Source organism: Castor canadensis, chromosome 3, assembly GCF_047511655.1.
Source record: "Castor canadensis chromosome 3, mCasCan1.hap1v2, whole genome shotgun sequence".
NCBI lineage: Eukaryota > Metazoa > Chordata > Mammalia > Rodentia > Castoridae > Castor > Castor canadensis.
The window spans coordinates 121,031,864-121,049,172 of record NC_133388.1 but is presented as its reverse complement, the minus strand read 5'-3'; the positions used below and the strand labels follow the sequence as shown (position 1 = coordinate 121,049,172).

General features: G+C 35.8%; 1 protein-coding gene across 3 annotated transcripts in view; it reads right to left on the bottom strand.

Moving 5' to 3' along the window:
• Arfgef1 (ARF guanine nucleotide exchange factor 1) overlaps nucleotides 1–17,309 on the bottom strand; it is a 136,273-nt gene that overhangs the window by 73,296 nt on the left and 45,668 nt on the right. For 2 of the 3 annotated variants that reach the window (XM_020183903.2, XM_074068563.1), the window contains exons 5-7: nucleotides 15,898–16,077; nucleotides 9,354–9,657; nucleotides 5,863–5,973 (exon numbers count right to left, since the gene is read on the bottom strand). In XM_020183903.2, the coding sequence (XP_020039492.1) occupies nucleotides 5,863–5,973; nucleotides 9,354–9,657; nucleotides 15,898–16,077 (595 nt within the window). The remainder of the gene's footprint in view (nucleotides 1–5,862; nucleotides 5,974–9,353; nucleotides 9,658–15,897; nucleotides 16,078–17,309) is intronic. The other variant, XM_020183904.2, reaches the window with a different exon arrangement.

Genomic DNA, 17,309 nt, shown 5'->3' with positions numbered 1-17,309 from the left:
ATTCATCTGTATTAGGTACTGGCAAATATTTTTTTTGGTAAATAGCCAGATAGCAAACATCTCAGGTTTTATAAGTCGTATGTCTCACCAACTATTCAACTCTACCTTTGTTTGAGGTATAACTATAGCTACCACAGGCAATATGGAAACAAATGAACATGCCTGTGTTACAAAAGTACTTTATTTACAAAAACAGGTGGGGCTAGCAATGTAGCTCAGATAACAGAGTATTTGCCTAACATGCTCGAGGTCCTAGGTTCAATCTACAACACCACGAAGAAACAAAATAGGCAAACAGACCTCAATTTGCCACCCCCTTATCTATGTTTTTAAAGAATGCATGGAATGTAACATCTCTTTTTCTTCCATGATTGTAAAGTTTTTAATTTTTTTGTATTTCAATTCATACCACCAAGATCATGGTTTCTTTAGTCCCTACATTTTCCCACTTGATAATCTTACTGCTTCAAACTATTAATTTTAACAAAATGATACCTGTCATGATTTGAAGATGAAATATCCCCACAAACTCATGCATGTACTAAAGGCTTGGACCTCACTTAGTGGCACTATTTTGGGGAGGTGCTAGAATCTTTAGTTGGTTAACTTGGCTAGTGGACATAGGGCCTTTGGGAGAGTATGGTTCAGAAACCACTGAACTAGTTTTTGGGAGGAGTATGGAAAGGTTTGGAGAAGTAGCTAGAGAAAGCTTAGAATGCTGTAAGCACAGCTTATGCTTGATTCTGCAGGGAACTCAGGAGATGGGAGAATGCCAGTAAGAATGCAGACAGTAAAGACTATGCTAAAGTATCAGAAGAAAACAAGAACTTCAGAGGACTAGAGGCCCATTCACGTTACACTGTGGCAAAGAACTTTTGTCCTGGCCCTGAGACTTTGTCAGAGGCTGAATTAAAGGTGACAAAGGAATTAATCTGGTAAAAGAAATTTCAAGGCAGCCTCGTGCTCAGGCTGTCACATGGATACTACTGGCTCCTTTTAGTCAGATTTATAGTGGGAATTGGGAGCAAAAAAAAAAAAAAAGCAAGAGTATAAGGGTTTAAAAACTCAGAGCTTGGCAGAAAAGAAACACTTGTAAAGTTGAGGCCAAAGAAGTTACTATAGCTTAAGAGGGTAGTTCAAATAAAAAGAAGCCATATAGTTTGCACTAGGACTGTAGGATGGGTGCCTTGTGGGCATCTCAGGAGTTAGCCTAGCTTTACTGATTACAGGCTCAAGTTGTAAATGAGTAAATTCATTTGAAAAACTGTGCTTTAAGAAGGGTTTGGGGGAGCCCCCCTGGCAGAGGTTGCAGAGAAAAGTGTTTGACCATGTTCAGCCCTCCAGGTACTTAGAAGTCACTGGAGCCATGGTCCACAAGGGCCCATCTACTGCTAGAGTTGGAAGCAGACTTGGTGTTGTCCATGTGATGCTGGTTTTGCAGTCATGAAGAATGCGAGAATTTTGGGATCATGGAAACTTCCACTGAGATTTCAAAGAAAAACCTGGGAGACTAGGCAAAGTGCAGTGGTGTTTGATTCCCTGTAGGCAGTCCCTGAGAAGATAAAGCGTCAAATCAAAGCTGCAATCAAAATCCCAGGAAGTGAGAGATGCCAAGAATGTAGGACATGTATTGAGGAAGGCCATAGGCAAGGAACAGAAGCGACTCACATCACACCACAGTGTGCCGCAGATGCCAAACATGGCACTACAAGGATTTAATGTTTATTTTGCTAGGTTTCTGTCTTGCTTTGGTCTTATTCCTCCTCTCTGTTGTCCCCACTTCTGACTTTTGAAATGGGAATGTTTACTCTGTGTCATTGCATATTGAAAGTATCTGACTTGCTTTTTGAATTTTATAGGGACTCACAGCTAAGAGTTTCCATTGAGATTCAGAAAAGACTTTGGGCTTAGGCTTTATTATTATTATTATTATTATTATATTATTATTATTAGAATATATTCATTGTACAGGAGGGATTCATTGTGACAATTCTGAATAGGTTTATATTGTACATTGGTTAGATCGCCCCCACTATCTCTCCCCCTTGACCCCTCCCCGCCCTACTTAAAGAATTGCAGAGGTTTCGTAGTTCTATTTCATACATTATGTAAAGTCTATCAATCATATTCTTTCACCTTCGTCTCCTTCCTTCACCTTCCTCTCTCCCACAAGTAGCCCACACACACACCCGTACCGTACCTATTTTACAGTCCTGTCTTTCATTATTAATTCCTATTGACTTGGACTTTTGAACAATGTTGGAAATGTTAAGACTTTGAGGTGATTTTTGGAGATGGACTAAATGCACTTCGCACTATGAGATAGGCATGAGCCTTAGGTGACCAGGGGCAGAATGTTATTGTTTGAATATAAAATGCTCTCCACAGGCTCATGTGCTGAAGGCCTGGTACCCAGGTTGTGGGACTATTTGGAAAAGTGACAGAAATTTCGGTTGGTGGGACCTGTTTAGAGGAAGACCACTTGGGTACGTCCTGAAGGCTATGCCCCTTGTTCTTGATCTATTCCTGTCTGTCCTGTGCTTCCAATTCACCATGAAGTGAGCACCTCTGCTCTATCACATGCTTCCCACTAGGATGTTCTGCCTCAACGCAACCCTGAAGCAAACCAGGCCAAGTGACTATGAACTGGAATCTCCAAAATCATGAGCCGAAATAAATCATTCCTCTCATTAAACTGTTTTCAAGTATTTGCCACAGCAACAAAAATCTAACACAACTCCTATCTGTAGCACCTGCCTTAATATCTTAGGCCAGTGTTCTGTTTCCCATTACATATTGAAATACTGTAAACATTTCCATATGAATGGACAACTTGAAGATCAAATTCAATAGGTCAAAACTAAATGTTAGTGCTGTTTTTTTCCAAGAAACTTCTCCAACATTGCTTAATTCTACCAATACTATCACCAATCACCTAATCCATTTAGGCTCAAAAACAGGGAGAACATCTATAAAGACAAGAGATAACACAGCAGGCCTGTTCTAGAAAGCGTACTTTAAATGGTTGCATCTAGCTGACATACAGGATCTTACATTTTGGGAGGATTCCAAACCAGAACTGATTAAAGTGGCTCACTGTACCTAAAATGTTTATACAAATAATGTGAATTATGCTTACCCAGCTTTCCTTCTGAAAGTACATGCTACGCAGAGGGTTCAAACATGACAGCCCCCAAAAAAATTACTGGTCCTGAAGTCTCTACTAAGCTTTTCTAGTACAGATATAAAACAATTTTTTTGATATTTCACAATATAATGCTGGAGGGATTAGGACCATCCTGCATGACAGCAATGAGAAAGGGTTCCTGAGAGTGTGCAACTGATTTCCTCCAGATCTTGTCCTTGCATACCTCCTCCTGTTGATGATTTTGCTTTTTTGCTGTAATAAATAATAGAAGTGAGTACACTACATGTTGATTCCTGTGGGCCCTCTCAGTTTATCACTAAATCTTGAGGTAATGTTGGGGACCTCTGACACACTTGTTTTCACTGCTTTACCTATTCAAACAGTTACAATGTCTTCTTGATTCAGTACCCATTATCTCACTTACCATTCATGTTTTCCCCACTTCTACTGTTAATGTCGTATTCAAATTTAAGATTACTGTGCTGGTCTCCTATGGAATTTCTTTTCTTTTTTAAGACTTAAGTTTCTTAATGAACCGTTCTGATCATTTCATTTCTCAGTTCTAAAATCTCCAATTCAGCCTTAGAAAAGCCCAAGATCCTAAACCTGAAATTTACAACTCTCTGTTGGTTGGCTTCAAACTACTTATACAATCTTTTCTATTATATCACATCACATACACTGTACCTCAGCCAAATTACTACTTGCCAGCTCCCAAAACTAACCACTATCCCTCTAGACTCCTGCTATATAGTTAGCAATACATGAAATACTACTCCCCTATCCCTGCATGGATGGATACATCTCCTCTGTCACCTCCTATATAAAGCCCTCCCAGATCATTTTAGCTAGAAAAAAATCACTTTTGTCCTGAATTTTTAAAAGGATCTTAACTATTGTTAATGGAACTTACCACTTTTTTTTACTAGTCTTATATACACATATTCCATAATCCCTCTCCTCCAGAGCATACCTATCCTGGATTAATTTGCTAGATAAAAATCTGAATGAAAAAAATGAGAAGGCAATCAGATGCATGCCTGCTTCTGTTGGTGTATGCAGGGAAGAAATAAACTCTTAGAAATATTTTAAATGGGAATTAAGTATAGCTGAAATAGTAATATTCTTATTGCAAGATCCATACTATACATATGTGTAAGGTACTATGCTTATTCCTATGCAAGGTATCATGAATTGGAGAAACTTCAGTGACTGGTTAACCCTTGCTACAATAATAATATTTATAAAAAACATAAGTGAAATTACTAACAAACTTTACAACTTTTCTGGAGGGAGAAGGGAAGACTGGGGTTTGAACTCAGGGTCTCATGTTTGCTAGGCAAGTGCTACATCCCCAACCCTTTTTGCTTTCCTTATGTTTTGAATAGGGTCTTGCTTTTATGTTTGGACTGACTATACCACAATCCTCCCATTCCTACATAGCTGGGTTGACAGATATAAGTAACCATGCCTAGATTTTTTTACTGGTTGAGATGGCATCTTTGCAGACAGTTTGCCTGAGCTGGCCTCAAATCATGATCCATTCAATCCCCGCCTCTGGAGGATTATAGGCATGAGCCACCAGCACATTTTTATAATACAATCATTTTGGGAGGTACTGACCTTATATTAACTGTAAGTTGGTATGGGATAATAAAGTTGTAAGAAATTATGTTTTTCTTCAATAGATATATTCAAAACAAAACAACTTACATATTTTTATAAACTTTGCACTCTTAAGATGATGGAAAATATACCCCTGGCCTCTCTACCACCAAAAAAAAAAAAAAATTAAACTTTTTTTAGTGGGATGGAGAAGGGTGGATAATTATAAAAGATTAAAACTGAAGCTAGAGAAAGACAGGAGTGCTCTTCTATTATCAAAAATACTTAAATACAGTAGTCTCCCTTCATGTGTGACTTTGCTTTCCGTATTTTAGTTACCCACAGCCAACTGCAGTCTGAAAATATTAAGTAGAAAATTCCAGAACATTTCATGAATTGTAAATTGTATGCTGTCTGAGTAGCATGATGAAAATTTCTTGCCATTCTACTCCACCCCACCTGGGATGAGAACCATCCCTTTGTCCAGTGTATCTACAGTACATATGCCACCAACCTATTAATCACTTAATAGCTGTCTCAGTCATCACAGATCCACTCTAGCAACTCATACAGTTTGTGTTCAAGTGACCCTTCTCTTACTTAATAATGGCCCAAAAATACAACAGTGAAGATGCTGGCAGTTTGGATATGCTGTAAAAGGGTAAATGCGCCAGACTTAATGAAGCGAGGGAAAAAAAAAAAATCATATGCTAAGGTTGTTAAGATCTGTGGTAAGAATGAATCTTCCAGTCCTAAAACTGTGAAGAAGAAAAGAGAAATGCATACTAGTTTTGCTGTTATCTATCGAAATCAAAAGTTATGGCCACAGTACATGGTAAGTGATCAGTTAAGATGGAAAAGGCATTAAATTTGTGTATATATGGACAGGAAAAACATAGTATATGTAGGGTTTGGAACTATCTGGTGATTTTAGGCACCCACTGGTGGGGTCTTTGAAGGTATCTCCTACATTTTTGCAGACATGCACATATACTGTAATTTGAGAAAGAGCTTGTAATTTTGTCTTTTTGGGTCCACTTATTACATGGTTTCCATGGTCAGATGGAGTCCCACAACAGAATAAACTGATTTCAAACGAAGTGTGCTACCTCCAACAACGATGTTCACCATTTCTTCTACAATGCTCTGCACAATGTCTTGGGGCTTTTCCTCACAGTCGTGGTTTTCTCCATCACATAACACATCATTTTTAGTTAATGCTTTAGAAGAGAAAAATTCAAGAGAACATTATTTCATTTTTTTTTAGAAACTTTTACTAAGCATGTATAGGAAAAATGCTTTTTGAAAATGAAGAAAAAAATCAAATAAATATATTAAACTCGAAGCAACTACATACTAAACATTCGAAATTTATAGACAGGCCAAAACTTAGGTATTTTTCAAATTCAAGCCAATTTAAACAATGATCCATTTGCCAGGCTATTAAATGATTATTCAACATAATTGGATTTTCGAGATTATTCCTTTAAGAACCAAATTTTTAAAAGAAAAAATTTTGTGTTGTGTACACATTTATTTATACTTTAGTATGCACCCTTCTATACTATACCTTATCAAATAACATTAAATGTTATTAATGTTTGATTATTAAAAGATCAACACTGTACGAGGACCTCTGCAGTGAGGTCCTTGAAGAGGCAAAGGTAGTCATTTTGGTCTACCAAGTGCTTTCCTAACTATTTCTCCCCACAGAATCTACATTTCAAATGTAAAACTAAATTTAAGAAGTAAAAGAGAATTTATTTTCAATTTAATGAATAACAGAACACATATCTGAATTTCTGAACAGTCTGAGAGAAACTGATGAAACCTGGTATTTCAGATAGTTTGTATAAATCCTGATTTATCTGTAGTAAATCACAGTAAGTATCTGTGTTTTGAAATGCTGACAATATCTCAAGGTAGTTCAACTAGTACTTTAGAGTGCTTTTGGATCTAGGTTCCTGTCCTGAGAGCCAAATGACACTGGAGTGTACATAAGTGGGTAGTAATTCTGTTCCCACTGCTTTTCTTCCCCACTACTTATAATGCTTGTTTCCTCAAATCTGTGGTCCCTGTAACTGCACTTTCCTAATCTCCATCTGTCACATACTACAAAATAATGAACAACATAAGAGGAGACCTGATAAATAAGCATGTCACATTACTAAACTTATTTTATAAAATAACCAAGTTATTTTATAACTAAGTAAAAAGAGCATTGAGATTCTTCTGGGGAACAAACATGAAATGTCTTGAAAGGTAATTTCTCCAGTATTTTTAAGCTTTTTATTTCTGTGCTCTAGTTGGCTAAAATTACCTTGAGTCTGAAAATTAAGAGTTCCAATGCAACTAAATATATAGAGGACTACCTAAAAGTGCATATAAAATAACAGGTGAATTATAATTCTCACATACATTAGCTGACAGATACAGTAACTATAAGCAATAACAAATCTTAGTTTTATATATATACATACACAGAGAGAGAGAGAGAGAGAGAGAGAGAGAGAGAGAGAGAGAGAGAGAGAAATAGACAGACAGAGACAGAGACAGTATACATATTTAGAAAAACTACCTATTTTATCCAAAGTCATACAGTTAGTCAGTGACAGGCATATACTTTAGATCATGTACTCTGAACTGATAGCTCTCATGCAGAGTTTTCATTTCTATCAGCTTTGGGAGAAAACACCCTTAACTGTCAAAATAATCACAATCATGTCACAGGAAATTACATGTTTTTATAACTGAGTTCTGTAAACACCTACAATAGTGTTTCTCCTACTTCTTTGTTTTAACTCACTCATTTATTTCCTCTGTTGAAAAACTTCTCAAATTTTCTAGCTAACCAATTCTTAGTCCTACAATTCAACTAAAACATTATCCTTTCATTATGCAGGTATTTTCCTAACTCTCCTCAGCACAATTACTTTGTGCATGGCACTTTCAGGAAACTTATCACATACACCTTATTATGCTCACCCGATCCTCCAGCCAGGCTAGAAACACACTAAAAATATCATCTTCACTGAGTCCTATTACACAGTACCTAAAACACAGAGTGCTCAACAAATGTTTACTGAATGTTTAGATAAATGAAATCCCAGCTTTATCAGAGATTAGCTCTTTGTATCAGTTTAACTGTGCAGTGAAAAGTTGGAACAATTTTGACAAAAACAGCTAGACAAATGTAAATCATAAGCAGATGGGTTTACTAGTAGTTTCACTACTGTGAATGGTTACTTCATCAAAATTCATTTCAAAATAAGTTAGTAGAGTACTATTTAAAAGACAAAAAAATCACCCACTTGTGTCATTACAGAAAATATGATTTAAAAAATAAGAGCTAAGAATGTATTATAGAATTCTTTCCTCAAAAGTGAAGTAAAAACAGATTTCAGGTTAACTGTAACTAAGCCCTAACTATCTTAGCTAGTTCTTCACAACCACAATCAACAGCAACACACAATTTCAATCTTTTTTTTGACATCAAGTTAAGGGGTCAAAGGAAAAACTCAAACTCCCCAGTAGATTCATAGAACGGTTAAAGTTAAAAATAATGCTTGGGGAGAAAATAGCTTCATGTGATTATTTTTATGACAAAACAAATCTGGGAAATAAATGAAGTTTGGCAATCATGCAACTTTTTGCAATTTTTTCTTATTCATACATTTGTTTAGAAAAAAAACTGTAAGAGAACATGTCAGTTTTAGTGATTACCATACAACAGTTTATAAAAATGTTATTTTATGCATGTCAGTATGTTACTCAATTAGCTTTCATATTTAATTTTAGTGCTTTCTGTTGTTGTTTTGGTGGTACTAGGGTTCGAATTCAGGCACTCGATCACTTGAGAGTGATCACATGCTCCCAGTCAGCTATTACATTATTTTTCAGATAGGGTCTTGTGTTTTTGCCCCAGGCCAGATTCAGACCATAAACCTCCTACCTATCTCTGTAACATAACTGGATTACAGACACACAACACCACACCTACCCTGTTGGTTAAGATGGGAGTCTTACTAACTTTTTGCCTAGGCTGACCCTGAATAATGATCCTCCCAAGTAGCTAGGATTACATAGTGAGCCACTAAGTCTGGCTGCTTTATTGTTTCAGACAGGGTTTCACTATATAGCCCAGACTGGCCTCAAACTCTCAATTCTCCTGCCTAAGCTTTCAGAGTGCTGAGATTATAAGCATATGCCATTATACCCAGCTTCAGTACTTTTTTGAACATGGTATTTTTTAAACCAATAGTGATTTTGAAAATTTTCCAGAAAATCTTACTAAGTAGATCACTAGTTTGCTATAAAAGTGACCTTAAGACTATACTAACAGATATTTACAATCCTTTAGAAAGACATATCTTCTAGACCAAAAAAAATCTGTAAATCATACTATCTGTGAGATGCTACTATTATGCAGAGTATACTCAATAGATGTTTTGTGGTTGATGTCAAACTAACTTTACCTTCAAGGATGGAAAATGGCCACAATTACCATACTGAATCTGATATTTATTATATCATCTTATGTTCTCCTCATTTTTTCATAAAAAACTCATTCCTCCCCATTTCCCTTAGTGCACACACACACCCAGCATCCCCTTCTCAAGAAGATTACTTTCAGCTGCAGTGGCCTGATCAGCTTCAGTTTGTTCATTTTCTGCACTGGAAATATCAGATCCATTTTCAGGCTCTGTATCATCCTGGAGACTTTTATCTGCATCATTTGTATGGGGGTCAAGGTCCCCATCATGTTCTTGGGATATGTGGTCACCAGCCTGAGGTGGCAAATATCTAAGCTGAGGTGATTCAGGCTCATGATGGCTTACTGGAGACTGTAACAGATGATGATGCTGCCGATGCCTTTCTTTCTCCATTTGTTTGGCCTCCTGCAACTGTAAAGAAACAAAATAATTTCCAATATTAGCAAAATAAGTAGCTTAAAATCTAGAAGAATGAGATTTCATCCAGTTATAAATCCAATATATAAGGTATCATCTTGTCTCTAGGCTTGGAAATTATAATCCATCAGAAACAGAAAGTTTAAAATACGCTAAAATCAAAGAACAAAGTCACTCCATAAGTGGCTGGAAACTGGTGTTTAATGTCATGAAATGTGTTATCTAAACAAAACTAGTTCTTTTCTATTTTTTAAACAGTTGTTTGTTTTTGAGACAAGTTCTCACTATGTAGTCTAAGCTGGCCTCAAACTCATAATCCTCCTGCCTCAGCCTCCCATGGGCTAGGATTACACATGTGTACCACCAAGTCTGGCTAAAACAATTTTTTTTAAAACCTCAATGTAATAACTGGATTGTTGCCAACAATAGATTTACCTAAAATCAAATTAAAATTCTACTAAGGAAGGAAACATGTATACACACATTCACTTTTGCTTATACATATAGAAATAAAGTCTAGAAAGATATACAAGAAACTAGTTAATAGCATCACTATAGCAAATATTTACTAAGTAAGTACCTCAAGTTCTTCTTATGGCCATTTACTTGGGTGACTATATATTGGGAAAGAGAATTAGCAAGATATTTCAAGAAGTATTAGATGCAGTGTCTGAGTTGACACTGTCACTCAGAAACCCAAAATGTCCCCACGGCAAATCTGGCTTTCTGTGCACAGGTCCCAGGGACACCTATACTTGGTATTTGGCATAATCCTCACATTGGACCCCTGGTCTGTAGGTAAGAGCTAGCATACAGGGAAAGCCAATGTAGAAGCCTCTGAAAGTGACCTTCTGGACAAAATAGTAAATAAAAACAGTATTGCATCAAAATGGTATTATTTATACAGGTTGGTGGCTAGAAAATGACCAAATGAGAAGCAAAATATAGGTGGAGCTTTTCAGTATATATCTCTTTGTAGAATCTTCTTACAGTACCATGCCAAAACATCTTAATTTAAAATATTAATTTATATTCAGTAAGTAAAGTTACAATGAGGGCTTAAATCATTTGCCCAGTCATCTAATAAATCTGAAAAATTATATGTCTATAAATGTCTGAATTTTATTTTAGAAGACCTGTCATTATTATGCATATAATACTATCTGTAAAACTGGCTCACTTACACGATGCAAAAAACATCATCAATCAGGATCATAAGGTTTCATGTTTTAGCACTTTACTGCTTTTCACACATCTCTTTCAGTCCTCGTGACATAAAAATGATTCTCACAGAATTAATTTTCACAAAGATAAATATTTTAAGTATTAAATATGAACATTTCATATTCTCCAGTAATATCCTGAATTACATGGAATTATAAGAATTTATAAAAATAATTCTGAACTAAAGATTTCTAATGCCTCAAAAAGGTGTAAGAGTCTTATAATCTTCACGGTTCAAATTTCTTATTTGACAGATAAGGAAACTGATGGGCATGACTAGTTGTGCAGTAAGAATGAAAACCTAGGGCTGGCGGACTGGCTCAAGTGGTAGAGTGCCTGCCTAGAATGAAAACAGAATCCTCAGACCAACACGTTAGTGCATGGATGGAAAAGTTAATTTTCAGACTATCAGTGAGAAATTTATGACTTGCAATCAAACTTCACCCTCGGCTTATCTTTGACCTATTCAAACCAAGATTAAGTGGGAGAAAACATATGCTTTGAAATCACAGACAAGAATCCTGTCTTTTTCCATCTATTCCAAAGTTGCAGAAATTCTAGCAGTATTCTTGAAAAGAAGAGGAAAATGTCACTGTATGAAAGTAACGTTGTCTAGACACTTCTCAGCACCAGCACTGCCGACAGTCTGGACTGACTATGGCTTCTGTCCACTGCAAAGTGCTCAGCAGCATCTCTGGAGCCTTACGTACAACATGCCAGCAGCATCATGGTTATCCAAACTGTCTTAGACATGCCTTGCAGGTAAAATCCTCCCACTGACAGCCACTTTTCTACAAGGAAGTTAGTACTTTTCTCCTTTGAAATAATTTTAGGGATGAACTTTTTATAATAAAGTCTGGAAAGATTTGTTTCATCAAGGGGGAAGAGTGAAAAGTAAGTTTACCAATGGTATATAACAATGAGTAAGATTTCTAGCTTAGAAGATTTTAGCGAATTGGAATTTAAATCATCTGTCCCCTTTCCCCGTATTTTGTCTCTACCTCCTTTCTCCACTTTTTAAAGTACTTATCCATAGCACAGAATATCATTCATGACATGAAATATACATCTTAATCACAATTCACTTATACATTTGTATGATTATCTGCTTAAGGTTTATCTTTTCCCACTTTGTTCCAGTTTGCAAGATTTTTGTAGTTGGAGTCAAGTTAGTTTTACTCATTACTAACATAGTGCTGGGAATAAAAGAAATTCAGTAAAAAGTTGAATAAATCAAATTTACACTTCTGTTGTTAAAAAAAAATGATAAAAGTTAGCCAGGCATGACAGCACATGCCTATAATCACAGCCCCCGTGAGGCTAAGGCAAGAAACATCTCAGTTCAAGTTTGAGACAGGGAGACCCTGTCTCAAAAACAAAAACAATTAAAAAAAGATGAAATTATTTGCATTCATAGCCTCAAAAAAGCAGCAAAATCATTCATTGTGGTTGCAAATATTAGAACTACCTAATGCCAATACATAGGAGAGTAACTGAGTAGATTATGGTACACTCTGGAGAACTGCCCATCTATAAAAAAGAATGAGGAAAAATTTCTAAGGACTGACATGGACACATTGCCAGGTGAAAAAGCAAAGTACAAAAGAGTTTCTACTATGGTATAAAAAGCAGAAAGATTTGGGAATATGCAGGTGGGACAGGTGAGAGTGAGCTGTCACTCCTCTTGACTCACACATCTGCAATCCTGGAGTGTGCATGGACAGTGCTGAGCTGATGAGAAAGTCTTTAACAAAGGGCCTTCAAATGAAAGGAGAGTAACACACTTTGTGTTGTATTGTGTACCAGGCATATTTTTTTCTCCAGCATTTTTAACTTATCTTTCCAATCCTGTGAGGGGACAGATTAGTCTTACTGACACAAAAGGAAAGGATTTATAGAACTTGTACTCTCAGAGAAAAGAAGAAATGAAGGTGAAATCAGAGCTTGATCTTCCAGCTCTGAAGCTCATTATGCACATCAGATGTTCTGTCTGCTCTGTGAAACAGAAGTGTTTCCTTTACTCCCTTTCCTTCTCTCTTCTTTCCCCTCTCCTCCCTCCCTTCTTCCCCTGTGTCTGCTTATCTGTCTTTCTCTCTCTCTCATCATTCACTCTGGGAGAAGTCAGATGCAATGTCAGAAGCAGCACAGTGAAGAACTGAGACCTCTGTGAACAGGCATATGAGTACACCTGGAAGCATAATCTCTTGCCTAATGAGGTCTTTAAATGGCTACTGTCTTAAATGATACCCTGATCCATGTGGCCAACAGTAACTGCATGTGAAAACCAAGCTAGAATCACCCAGTTACACTCATGAATTGACCCTCAGAAATTATGAGAGATATAAATGTTTCAAGCTGCTAAAATTTGGAGTGATTTGCTATGCAATGATAGATAATTAGTAAGAATATTCTACCTTTCACATAAGAAAGTAAGTGACATATAAAGCTATAGATGTATCTGCTCATTTATACTAAAGATATATAGGAAGGATAAACTAGAAACTAAAGAGATTATCTACATTTAATGGGTAGAAAGACGGGAAGAGGAGAATGGGGTGGTAGGAATTAGAACAGAATGGTGCTTCTCTGACTGTACCCTTCATATACGTTCTTAAATCATAGTAATGTTTTACATACTGCTCCAAAAAAAAAAAAATACATAGTTAAAACCATGTAGGATGAGAGCCCTACTGAAAGTGAAAAAGTAACAAATGAACCTAAACATATTTTAAAGGATCCAAAATATATTTTAAAGGTCGTATTTTAATATGACTCCTAGGTAACTTTGGCAAACAGTATTTTGAAGGGATAATATAAGGCTGAAGACAAAAGGAACTGAGTAATGCTAGTCTACTTAGTAAATTTGTTTTTCATAGTGGTAAGGACTGGCATCTCTAAAACTAATATATGTAACAAAATTGAACAATATAGCATAGAAATTAAAGCCAATTTTCTTATTGTTTAGAAAAAGGAGTTATAAATAAGGGAGAAGACTGAAATGAATCTTATGATGCTGCAATGAAATCAGAAATATGAGTATAGGTACATTTTTGGTTTTTTTTTTTTTTTGGAGACAGAGTCTTACTATGTATCCAACTGGCCTTGAAATCACAATTCTTCTGCCTCCCAAGTGCCAGCATTACAAGTATGTACTACCATGCACCAGCTCTCAGTATAAATAAACACTTAGTTTTTAATATATTCAGAAAGAAAGTCACATATAGGCGTGGAGATGGGATGAGGGAGAGTTTAACATATAGACATATATTTTGTATATCTGCTGACAGGACAAAAGCAGTAACACCTGAGAGGCAATGAGCATACCATTCTCCAGTTGAAGGACCATGGTTCCTTACTGAAATGATTGATTCCAAGACTAAAGCAGGGAAAATGAGCACAGAACATCGTGGGATCCCAGAAAAGTATAGAGGTATTCAGAACAGGATGGGACCATATGAAAAGGACAAGGAAAAGTTAAAATACTGGGGCAATAAAACAGTCACAGTACCAGACTACAACCCACAGAATAAATATCCATAAATACACACTGACCTAAGTAAGCAACTGAATAAGCAAACTGGGAAGGAAGAAGAATTTCATTTAAATATACAAAGAAATGCACAAAAAAATCACCAATATGGAAACACCAAAGTAATAACTATTGCCAGTGCTAAAATTGCGGAGTAAGGGGATTTGAGAAGCAGCAAGATATTTACATAATCTTAAAATATCTCCCACACATTATGTAGTAAGTGCTACAGAAAAATGAGTGGGCAGGGGATATGGCTCAAGTAGTAAAGCACCTACCTAGCAAGAAAAAAGAAAAGGGGGTAGGGAGGAAGGGAAGGAAGGAGTGAGAGAAAGAGAGAGGGAAAGAAAGAGAAAGGAAGAAAAAAAGAAAAGGAGAGAGAGTGAGGAGGGAGGGAGGAAGGAAAGAAGAGAGGGAAGGAAAAAAACAGAGGGAGGGAGGGAGGGAGGGAGGAAGGAACTAGTAACTTCCCAGATACAAGGTGATTAAGGTCAACCTTGTTAGCAAAAAGGCATATCAACACCATGAATTTCTGACATGATACACTGAAAAAGAGTACATTATTTCAGAGGTATTCTAGCAAAACTGTGCAACCTCATTGTAACTGTGAGAAAACAGGAAACAAAATAACTACTTAATACTCTTCAAAAAAGTAAGGAAAGGATGAGGCACAGTCATGGACTGGAAAAAGACTAACACAAAACAACAAAATGCAATGTGGAATTCTAGGTTAGATCTAGAAACAGAAAAAGCACATTAGTGGGAAAATTGATGAAATTCAAATAAGGCTGGTAGTTTATCTGTACTGTACCAGTGTTAATATGGCGTTTGATCATGATGCTAAAGTAAGGTAAAGTGCTAGCATTAAGGAAAGTGGGGTGAAAGATAAAGGCAATCTCAATGAAATATTTTTGCAACTTTTCTCTTTTATCACAGTTCAAAATGTAAAGTTAGAAATTAGTTTTTAGTTATGAAGACCTAAGCAATAAAATACAAATAAAAAAGCCCAAGTAAATTTCATAGTTGTTGATCTCCAACCAACCTGAAGCAGTTTTAAGTACAAGAAAATATGATAGCCCTATAACATATGGAAGAAAAAATATATTTCATCAATACAGAAATGTAGTTTTTCATTCAATGAATAATTTTATACCAGAATAGATCAAATTAGTTTTATATCTACATTACGCTCACCTAAGCTTAAGTTAATTTAAAATAACAATTCAAAAACACTTCAATGAGGAAGATGACAACTAGTATCTTCACATTCTATTTGTGAACAACTAAAACACATTTTTTCCAAAGTCAAACAAGTCAGTAAATGCTAAAACAAAACATAATACAACAAAATCTCCAGTAAGACGAGTTGTAAACAAAAAGATGTTCTCTCTACAAGAACAAAGATTTCACTGTAATAACCGTAAATTCCTTTCTATTGTTAATGCCTGTGGCATACAATCTCTTTTTTCCCCAATACTTACTGCTTGGTTTTCCATGCGTGCAAAGATAACATTTAGCATCTGAGTAAGAGTAGCTTTGGCTGTTGTCTGATTGATGAGATTTTTGCTTGCTAGATAGATATTGTAACATGTTCTCACAGCTTGCAGTACAGTTCCTTCATGAATTTCTATGTGTTGTGATGTTACTGCAGTAAGTAAAGCCTTAAAAAAAAGTATCAGCACAAAAATATATGAATTTTTCATGAGAATTAAAATTTTCAAAAACAATCATCACTTTCAAGTAGCGTGCACATAATTTTTACTTGCCTTGAAAATCACCAACTGTGAAAATATTTAATGTTTTCCTCATTTTGGCAGTAATTTCAATACAATGCTCTCAAGCCCAGAACACTATTTAGCTAGTATGTCCCAGCCTATGTTTCATTATGAATATTATTTGTTTAAAATGCATAGCATTTACACTTTGTCACAGCTGAGCACAGATGTGTCTCATATGTTGTATCTATTCAATTAGATTTCAACTTTGGAGGATAACTACTGTGTTTTATTTACCTCCAAATGTTTCTGAGATCTTTTTTACTGACAGAACTCAAAAAATGTGCTGTTGTTGTTATTGTCAAAGACATTTATAAATTTTTAGAATAAAGCATTTAAAATAATCTGAGGTAAAACTTCCAATAAAGTGAACTTTAATTTATGTGAAATTAAGATTAGTTGGAATTTCTGAAGTGCAAACACTCCTATCTGTTGTCCTCTTTATAATGTAAAATTTGCTATGCAGAGAAAACAATGTATGTCCTGATTAAATCCTAAATACCTGAAAGTATAAATGCTTGGACAGTTTTCTTAGAATAAATATGACATGAAGTAAATACATCTATGAAATCAAAAGGCTCAGAAGAGGCCATATTCACACTTGAAGGAACATTTTACACATGTGAATAATTTCAGATTTTCAGCACATGAAAATTACTAATATATAAACATACCACTCCTACTATAGCAGTAACATTAAGAAATATATTTGTAACAGACTGAAAACATAACTAGTTTTTCTCTAAAAGAGTTCAACCATCCAGGTTCATTATAGCACAAATCTGGAACAGGGTCTGCTAAGCAGGTTCAGTAGATGGAAAGATGCAAGGGAATCCTGAAAGCCGATAGAAAATTAGCACACATGTTGATCTATGGTTGAGAGGGCAAGTGATGGGTCTTAACAGTACAGAAGAAATTAGCGAGAAGAATAAAGTGTCAGATCTTTAATGATCACCCTAAAGCTCAAAGAATGGAGGATATACGAAAAACATGCCAGAAATAGAAAATCTACAAGGCTGTAGGGGCCTAAGTCTTAAGAGGAACACTCAAAAGAGATAGAGGAATGAGGCTTTCTTCTAATCAACTCTTGGCATTGAACAACAAAATCTTTTGATACA